Genomic DNA, 9538 nt, shown 5'->3' on the forward strand with positions numbered 1-9538 from the left:
GGTGGGGATAGGCCGCTTTGGGGACTGCAGATGCCCTGAAGGCTGAGAGGGTTGGGGCATCTGGAGGCCAAATCATCAGGTAACAATCCAGCTGTGCCCATTCTGTCTGGAGAAGAACCCTATTGCTTCTTGTTTCTTTTTTATTTATTATACGCGGGGGGTGGCAGGAGGAAGTGCCACAGTACATGTATGCATTTGTTTGTTTTCTCCTTGTACTTTATGTGGGTTCTACAAATCCAGCTCAGGTTGTTGGGTCATCAGACTTTTGACCCACGGAGCTGTCTCCAGTGCCCCGTCTTTTTTTCTTTCTCCACTCCACCCCTTTGAGACAGGGTTTCACTAGGTAGCCCAAGCTGGCCTCCCACTTGACATCCCTCTGCCTCAACTTCCCTATCTTTGTTTGGTTTTAATGACTACTGTTTATTATCACTTAGAGAAAAGTAATCTTTGAAATAAGGACCTGAGTTTAGAAAACTAAACTCCTAGACTTGTGCATAGGTCGGCGCTGTCATCTTGGGATGAGTCTGGGTTTTTGTTTTTTCTTTTTGAGACAGGGTTTCCCTATCCCTGTAGCCCCAGCAGACCTGGAACTCACCATGTAGACCAGGCTGGCCTCGATCACAGAGATCCGCCTGCCTCTGCCTCCCCTGTGCTGGGATTGAAGGCGGGCGCCACTATGCCCGGCACAGACCTGTTTTTGAAGGCAGTCCAGACATCACCACGGTGCAGTCTCTCAGTTTGGGTGGTGGTCATCATGGCTCCCTCCCAGGGAAGAGGTGGAAACCCATACCTTGAAGAATGGAAGCTTCCTAATCATTTTGAAATTACCTTCTGAAGCATTGTGTCCTCATCTAAGACACGTAAAGAAAAACTAAGTAAGCCATCTCTGCTCTGGTAGTGGGATGGGCTACTTTTGAAGGCAGTCCAGCCACTGGGGATCTCCACAATGCTCTGCAGTTCAGAGACAGGTAGATGGGTCCTGAGCACGCTGGGGTGGGGGTGGGGGTCAGGATGCCTAGACATTTCCCCTAAAACCTGTGGGTTGCGGGGCTGGTGCACTACCGAACGGTCGTCCGGTTTCCGCAGCTGAACCTGTTTGGAGGCGGTTCGGAGCCACAGAAGGGCACTTTCGAAGGGACTACAGACGATCGGGGGCAGGCGGGAAGGGCGGCTTCTAGGGTACAGACCTGTACTCAGATGCCTCCCTGCCCAGCGGATGATGCAATGCACTGGCTTTGGCTGCAGCTCCGGATTGGCCAGCGTGCTCAGACACGTCCTGGATTGGCTGAGATGGGGAGTGGGTGGGGCCGGTGGGCGTGGGTGCCGCGTGGCGAGTTAGCAGTGCCCGCGGACCCGCCGGGGTAACAGAACTGGGATTGGGGACCGGAGATGCGGGGACTAGGGCCTTGGGTATTGGGGGTGCTCTGGACTCCCAGTCTGCTCCACTCGCTTCTCTCGTGGCTCCCCGACCCTTTGTAAGAGGGTCACTCTCAGCTGGACACCCTCAGCTTCGGGCCTGGCATCCTGGCTCTGGGCTGGGGGCTGGGGCGGTTCCCAGCCCGGCTGGACAGGAAGCAACCTAGAAACTTAGGCCGGCTGGGATGGGGGTGAGAGTCGCCTGGCAGCCAGGAGCGGCCAGACCTGGCACTGCCCACCTAATTTCCTGCTTTCCATCCTGCCAATCCAGTATGCAGTTGCCCTGCAGAGCCCGCGCCAGGGGTGACGGCTATAGGTGCTGGGCCTCCAGACATGAGCGTGGGGTTCATCGGGGCAGGCCAGCTGGCCTTTGCCCTGGCCAAGGGCTTCACAGCAGCAGGTAGACCCTGGGGCAGGGAAGGGTACCAAGGTGGGGCATCTACATTGGTGGCCTCAGTCCTGTGGGGAAAGGCAGCTGCCATATGTTTGGGGTTACTGCCCTAATGGGGTGAGGGGTGTTTCTCCACTGGGGGATGCTAGAGCTGGTCTTGAGAGAGGAACTCTGTCCCCCCACAGGTGTCCTGGCTGCCCACAAGATAACGGCCAGCTCCCCAGACATGGACCTGGCCACTGTCTCTGCCCTTAGGGTATGTTCGGGGTGGAAGTAGACCAGAAGCCTGGGTATGCAACACAGTCAGGGTCTAGGGTTAGGTGTACAACAGACCTGATGGTAACAGGCCACTGTGGGGAGCTGCTGCTGTATCCCTACCTTCATGGGAGGAACATCTCTGTTGTCCTGAGGCATCTCCATACTCTCCGTCCCTGCTCTGCGATGAGTACAACTGGTGGGGGTGTACTGGTCTGGAACGGGGTTCCCTATGTGGTATTAAGTTTGGGCAGGAGCCTTTGGAAGGAACAGGCAGCATGGAGACCAAACAATGGACCAGAGTGATGAATGCAGGTCTCAGGGTTTCACACCAAAGGGGTTGGGGGCAGGCTCCCAGCTGAAGACCACCACCCACACCTGGAGGGCAAGTGGCCACTGCAGATGGGGTGGGACTGGGTTGTGGTTTAGATGGACAGTCCCTTTTCTGCCTACAAAGGGGACATATTCCAGGGCACAATGCTTCTTCCATTTCTGTGCGAGAGGGACAGCTGAGGGGGTTCTGACTCCCAGGCCAACCTGTGCCACGAGGTGTCCATCTACCTATGGGCTTCCCCACACATGAGGCTCTGTAGGCAGACAGCCCCTTAGGCAAGCTAAGCCTTCTTGCACTCCTGCAGAAAATAGGGGTGAACCTGACACCCCACAACAAGGAGACGGTGCACCATAGTGATGTGCTCTTCTTGGCTGTGAAGCCACACATCATCCCGTTCATCCTGGATGAGATTGGTGCGGACATTGAGGACAGGCACATCGTGGTGTCCTGTGCAGCTGGCGTCACCATCAACTCCATTGAGAAGGTGGGTGTCCAGACCTGTAGGGGTGCAGAGGGGGTAGAGCATGTGGTCTGGAGCTGTAGGTGCTTCTCTCCCTATGAATGGGGTGTAGCTGCCCACCCCACAGTGAGAACTCAGGAAATGCTCAATTGGGAGGAACAGGTCTATACATGCCCTGCCTGGGGTGAAGGCAGCAGCCAAGGCCAGGGTGATGGAGCTGGTTTTTCTTCCAGAAGCTGACAGCGTTCCGGCCAGTTCCCAAGGTCATCCGCTGCATGACCAACACCCCAGTCGTGGTGCGGGAGGGGGTCACTGTGTATGCCACAGGCACTCATGCCCAGGTGGAGGACGGCAGGCTTGTGGAACAGCTCATGGGCAGCGTAGGCTTCTGCACAGAGGTGGAGGAAGATTTGATCGACGCTGTCACAGGCCTCAGTGGCAGTGGCCCTGCCTACGTGAGCACTGGGAGTGATGGGAGGTAGCCAGGGCTGTGGGTAGTTCCCAGGGCCTCTGGGAACCTCTGTCCCTGCTCCCCTTGAGGGCCAACATGGGGACCTCCAAGGCTGTGGGGCTGCACCCTGCTCTGTATCCCAGAGAAGAGTCCAGGACAGTGGCTCAGAGTACATTCTCCCCACAGGCATTCACAGCCCTGGATGCTCTGGCTGATGGTGGTGTGAAGATGGGGCTTCCAAGGTGTCTGGCAGTCCGCCTCGGGGCCCAGGCCCTATTGGTCAGTGTTTTCAGATACCAGTCAGCGCTTTACCTTGCTGAACCATATGGGTGGGGAGTCAGCAAATGCTTCAGTGGCTGAGGACACTGCTCTACAGAGGCAGGTAGGTGCCCCACTGCCACCAGCCCCTACTTCTCACCACAGGGGGCTGCCAAGATGCTACTGGACTCAGAACAGCACCCAAGCCAGCTCAAGGACAATGTCTGTTCTCCTGGCGGGGCCACCATACATGCCTTGCATGTGCTGGAGAGTGGGGGCTTCCGCTCCCTGCTCATCAATGCTGTGGAGGCCTCCTGTATCCGCACACGGTAGGTCCTGTTGCTGCCTGCTCTCCATCTGCGCGCTCCAGGCTTCAGTGGAATTCTTCATTTAGCAGATATTCACTGCTTTCTGGCCTGGCCTTGGGCAGGATTTAAGAAAGCTCAAGGTTCCTGGGTCACAGTATACAGTGCCTCTCACTCCCTTGCGTGCCCCTTGAGAAGTGGGTCCACATGTGCCTGTAGGTCTTCGGTCCTGCAGTACAATCCCATGTAGTTTTGTCAATATAGCCAGGGGGGCAGGTTAGAGTAAAGCCAGGCTAGAGGGTGGCTGGGCAGGTTAGGGGGCCTGGCCTAGCACCTTCCTCGTGGCCTTTCCTGGGTTGAACAAGTTAGCTGAGATGGCAGCAAATTGGCACTAGGATAGCCTGGTGAGAGTTGAATGAGATGAAAAGTGCCCAGAGTCCTGCTGTGGGTCTAAAGCAGAACCAGGGCTGGGAGTCACTGTCCCAAGTTCAGGTCTACAGGGTAAACTGCTAGCACCTTTCTTACCAGTATCTACCGTGTAGTGAAGATACCTATAGACTTCTGAGTGCCACACCAAGGCTTGGACATGGAGCCTAGCCTCCCAGCATGGCCCACAGGGGAGAGAGGAGAGGCAGGGCATCCCTACAATTTGGGCAGAGAGAGCTCAAGGCTGAGGTGCTGAGCCATTTTGATAGTCGATTGTAAATAGGGTGATCCTGAGTCACTGTGAACAGTGTAAGAAGTGGCCGGGCAGCTGTCCAGTTAGGGGATGTGTGGCGGTCAGAGGGGACTGCAGGTGTAAAAAGCCCGAAGACGGGTGACTGCAAAGCACCGCCTGAGGGGGTTGGGGATTTAGCTCAGTGGTAGAGGGATTGCCTAGCAAGAGCAAGGCCCTGGGTTCGGTCCTCAGCTTGGGGAAGGGGGGACGGGAGAGGGGACGGGACACGGACCGACACGGACATGACAGGACACAAACTAACAAAGCACCGCCTGAGGCTTGCAACCACTGGGTGCTTAGGCTCCAGGAGGAGATGGAGCTCAGCTCTAATATCTGCTGCCTTTCCAGGGAGCTGCAGACCATGGCTGATCAGGACACGGTCTCCCCTGCTGCCATCAAGAAGACTGTCCTGGACAAGGTGAAGCTGGGCTCCTCTGCTGGGGCCTCTCTGTCCTCTTCTGGCCCTGCTAAGCTGCTGCCCTGCAGCCTGGCCCCAGCAGACAAGGAGTAACAATCTGCCCACCCTCCTCCTCCTCCTGCTCCTGCTTTTTTTTTTTTTTTTTTTTTTTTTTTTTTTTTTTAAAAGCTCCTCCCCGCGGCCCGGCCCCCACCAACAAGGGAAAAAAACTGTCCCCCCCCCCCCCTCCCCCTTCTTTTTTTTTTTTTTTTTTTTTTTTTTTTGCTATGTAGTCCAGGCTGGCTTTGAATTCACATAGATCCACCTGCCTCTGCCTCCCGACTGAATTCTTAATTCTCCACTTTATCCTGGCAAGTGCTGAGATTGTGGAGGTATGCCAACTTGCAAGTCTCCTTATTGTTTTTTGTTGTTTTTGTTTTAAAGACAGTGGCTTGCTGTTGCCTGGATTGGCCTTGGGCTCTTGGGCTCAGGCCGTCCTCCCATCCGCCCAAGTGCTCACTTTGCCCTTCACTTCTTTCCTTGCGTGAGGCTCCTGCCCTGGGAATAGACAGCCCAAGACCACACAGAATGCCCCACAGCAGGCATCTGCCCACAGCCAGGACAGCCCAGGGGTCAGCCAGGGAGGGGAATGTCACTTAGCACTGGGGACCTCCATTCATGGTCCCCAAATGCCAGCCCCAAACAGGGGTGGGTTCTCAGGTCTCTACCTCCAGCTTCCTCTGGAGCTTTGGCCCAATGTCAGATGGCTTGGGCTTGGCCCCTTCCTATGTTCCACTCACAGGTGTTCACCTGTCCTTCCTGTGAGAACAGGAAGTCAGTCCTCTTGGACAACTGCTAAGCACCCAGTTCCCACTGAGCATTTGGGAAGAGGGCTTCTCAGGTAGCTGATGAATTTTCCCGTGGCCACTAGCACTTAGGCCGCCATCCTCCTGAACTGAATCACCAAATGCTGTCACTTTTCCTATTCTCTCAGTTAAATAAATTTTTTTCCTCCAAAAAGCTCCCAGTTCCCTGTTTACCCCCTGTGGAGAGAGGCTCGCCTCTGCAGAAGAAAATAATACCGAGGATGGAGCCAGCTACACATAGCTGAATCCTGGATCCCATGTAGCCAGCTACAGCCAGGCTGAAGGTCCCCCAGAGAGAAGAGGGCTGCAGAGCTTCTGGGCTGTTGGAACAGACCTGCCTGAAGGTTGCACTATAGGCAGGGCTTGGCACACTGGCTGGAGGAGGGGTTCGTTTCCTACCCCCCTGCCTGCCAAGGGCAGATATTTTGCTGACTGATCCAGGCTATGCAGGGCCAGGTTTCTGGTGAGGAAGGAACTTGAGGAAGGTGTTTGAGTTTTCCGATGAACAGAATCAACAGGATACATACACATATGTACAGATCATAAGGAACTGGCAAGCCTATAGTGGGGTAGACTAGCAGGCAAGACGCTGACCCACTATTTAATCTGATGTTTGTGCTCAAAGGCTAGCAGGAAGGGAGAGTAGTTGCTGTAGATGCACTCTGAAAGCTCTGTACTGGAAATTCTTCTCGTACTTGGTGGAGGGGTGGTCTTTCTCTTTAAGCCTTCACACACACGTGTCTATATGGGTGCCCACGAAGGCCAGAAGAGGACGTCAGAACGCCTGGAGCTGATGCTACATGCAGTTGTGGCCCACCTAACTAAACTGGTCTTCTAGAAGAGAGTGAGTGCTCTTAACTACTGAGCCGTCTCTCCAGCCCTAAAACACTGCTCTTATCTATCAGTAAAGACTATTAATTTAGATGTCAGAATGTCAGACCAATTACCTGGGTGTCTTCCCTGTCAAGTAGTGAAGGAAACACAGCCCTCACATACCGTAGCTCTCAGGGTTACAGCAGCAGCAGGCCTTTTATGGAGGCTGTGAACACTCATGTGTCTTTAAATATAAGTCACTGAGGACAGAGACAGGAAGGTGAACACCCCCTCCCCCAGGAGCTGATAGTCCCTGCTGTGCCTGCATGGATCCTGAGGTGGGCTTGCAGGGGGAAAGAGCACAAAGACAGGCTTCCAGTGCAGCACAGAGTGGGTCAAGAGCTCCTGAGGTCTTCAAGGACTTCCCAGCGGGATTACATTCTAGTTCTCGATTCCCCTGGCCATTCAGAATCAAGGTTTGTGGAGGCAGTTGAGAAGTTTGGATAACAGAGTCTGGCTGTGGCAGGAAACAGTGCTGGAGAAGGGGAACCAGGAAGTCTGAGTGACTGCCCAAGAGCTGGTCAGGTAGATGCTGTGACATCACCTGGAAACTTAACCTCTTGCAATATCACTTCACAGAAAGCCCTGGGGGTCCTGTTTGCACAGGCAGTGAGCATACTCCCTATATTCCGAGACTCCAGCCCCTACATTCTTCAGAACTATTGTTTCCAGTGTTGTGAGCCTGTGTGGGGAGCTAGTAGAGGACTCATGAGCAAGTGAGATTTGTATTCTGGGGCAGCTCTGCTCTTCACCAAGCGCAGGCTCTAGCTGGACCCACAGATGGTCCTGAGGTTTTTTTTGTTTTGTTTTTTGGTCTTTCTGAGACAGGGTCTCCTTGTAGCCCCAGCTGTGCTGGAACTCACTATGTAGACCAGGCTGGCCTCAAATTCACAAAGATCTGCCTCCCAAGTGCTGGGATTAAAGGGCGCGCCACCATGCCCGGCCATTCCTGAGGTCTTTTTTCAACGCAGATTCTCCTTTCTCTCAGCAACCCGATTATAAACCTACCAGTCACTACTCTACAAGTGTCAGGACCCTATGCATCCTGAGGAAGATTCTGGGGCCTGGTTTACCTTCTGGAGTGCCCTCATCCTTCACAGGCCTGAGGACAGGGTAGGTGGAATGGCACCCAGTACCAGCCTCAGGATGGATCCCACAGTCCAGGACAGTCCCACACCACAACCCCACTGGTTCCAGGAGGGTCCAGACCTGATTATTTCTTGTAGACCTTTATGGCCCTAGGGGTCGGTGCATTCCAAAACCTTACTCCAAGACTACGTACCCACAACTGCCAAGCAAAAATTGTGGAATAAGCCAGGTGTGGTGGCACACACCTTTAATCCCAGCACTCAGGAGGCAGAGACAGGCGGATCTCTCCTGTTCAAGGCCAGCCTGGTTTACATAGTGAGTTCCAGGCCAGCTGGGGCTACAGGGAGACCCTGTCTCAAAAACAACCACCCCCCCCAAAAAAATGGGGGAGTAAGACTTTCCTTAGAGGAAGACCACAGTAAAGATGACTCATAAATTACCCTCTCTGATGTGTAAATGAAAGCCAGGCTCAATGCTGTAAGGAGTGTATGTGTGGGGGGGTGACGGTGACTGAGGATCAGCCCAGCAGCGCCACCCTCTAGCACTCCCACGGCAGGACCCATGGCCTGTGTTTCCTGATGACACTCGAGCAGGCAGCACCAGGACAGAGTAAAGTTAAGTGGACCCACAGGTTCTGATATGAACCTGCCTGTCCTGCCAGTCACCCTTACCTGAGTGAGGTCTGCTCACACAGCCCAAAGCTGTACCCACTCTTCCAGTCCCTAAGCATGGTGAAGAGTGGTTCAGCGGTGCTGCTGTGAACCAGTACCAGTGGTGAGAAGAATGGAGAAAATGCAGGACACAGGGATGTCTCAGGCCTCTGGGGATATTATTTGCTGACACACACACACGAAGGGAAAAAAGTTGCTGGGCATGGTGGCATATACCCTTCATCCCAGTACTCAGAAGTCAAGTGAATTTCTGTCAAATCAAAGCTAGTCTGGTCTACACAGCAAGTTTCAGGTCAGCTGGGTCTACAGGGAGACCGTCTCAAAAAACAAAAAGTTAAGGACTGGGTTGGGGTTGCAGCTCAATGGTGGAGAACTTGCCCAGCATGTGTAATACCCAGGGCTTGATCCCTAGCACTGATACGCTTGACTCCAAGAATTTGAGGCTAGAAACTGGAGAGACGGCTCGGCTCAGCAGATAAAGAGCACACGCTGCAGAGGACCCAGGGTTCAGCTCCCAGCACCCACTTGGTGTCTGTAACTCCAGTTCCAGAGGACCTGGTGCCCTCTTCTGGTCTCCATGGGCATTGCACAACATGTTACACTTTCATACATGGAGGCAAAAACCTCATTCCATCAAATCAAATCAAATCAAATCAAATCAAATCAAATCAAATCAAATCAAATCAAGGGCTGGAGAGATGGCTCGGCGGTTAAGAACACTGGTTATTCTTGCAGAAGACCCGGATTTGAACCCCAGCACCCACATGGCAGCTAACAACTGTCTGTAACTCCAGTCCCAAGGGATCTGACAGCCTCTTCTGACCTCCTTGGGCATTGCTGGACATAACACAGGTGTACTTACCTACATGCAGGCAACATACACATAAAATAAAAAAAGAGAAAAACTTGCCGGGCGTGGTGGCACATGCCTGTAGTCCCAGCACTTGGGAGGCAGAGGCAAGAGGGTCTCTGTGAATTCAAGGCCAGCCTGGTCTACATAGTGAGTTCCAGGACAGCTCAGGCTACAGGGAGACCCTGTCTCAAAAAGACAAAA

General features: G+C 53.8%; 1 protein-coding gene across 3 annotated transcripts; it reads left to right on the forward strand.

The window, feature by feature from the left end:
* The first annotated feature begins 1307 nt into the window (after positions 1-1307).
* On the forward strand, positions 1308-5163 carry Pycr1 (pyrroline-5-carboxylate reductase 1). 3 transcript variants are annotated; one of them, XM_008828364.3, is made up of 8 exons: positions 1308-1361; positions 1688-1816; positions 1993-2063; positions 2701-2880; positions 3090-3311; positions 3494-3586; positions 3731-3894; positions 4937-5163. In XM_008828364.3, exons 2-8 carry the CDS (start codon positions 1750-1752, stop codon positions 5097-5099), a joined length of 960 nt encoding a protein of 319 aa, XP_008826586.1. In that variant the 5' UTR covers positions 1308-1361; positions 1688-1749; the 3' UTR covers positions 5100-5163. The 3 variants fall into 3 exon arrangements, with proteins under 3 accessions (XP_008826586.1, XP_029416967.1, XP_029416965.1); XM_029561107.1 differs by having other exon boundaries at positions 3093-3311; XM_029561105.1 differs by having other exon boundaries at positions 1347-1475.
* Positions 5164-9538: the final 4375 nt, after the last annotated feature.

Source organism: Nannospalax galili, unplaced genomic scaffold (genome assembly GCF_000622305.1).
Source record: "Nannospalax galili isolate Female #2095 unplaced genomic scaffold, S.galili_v1.0 scaffold1250, whole genome shotgun sequence".
Taxonomy (NCBI): domain Eukaryota; kingdom Metazoa; phylum Chordata; class Mammalia; order Rodentia; family Spalacidae; genus Nannospalax; species Nannospalax galili.

What these genes read in the sequence shown, in the direction of transcription:
- Pycr1 (XM_008828364.3), top strand. Translation starts at nt 1,750, where the DNA reads ATGAGCGTGGGGTTCATCGGGGCAGGCCAGCTGGCCTTTGCCCTGGCC. An exon ending in CCACTGTCTCTGCCCTTAGG is followed by an intron (nt 2,064 to 2,700) that starts GTATGTTCGGGG and finishes GCACTCCTGCAG; the next exon opens with AAAATAGGGGTGAACCTGAC. An exon ending in GTGGCAGTGGCCCTGCCTAC is followed by an intron (nt 3,312 to 3,493) that starts GTGAGCACTGGG and finishes TTCTCCCCACAG; the next exon opens with GCATTCACAGCCCTGGATGC.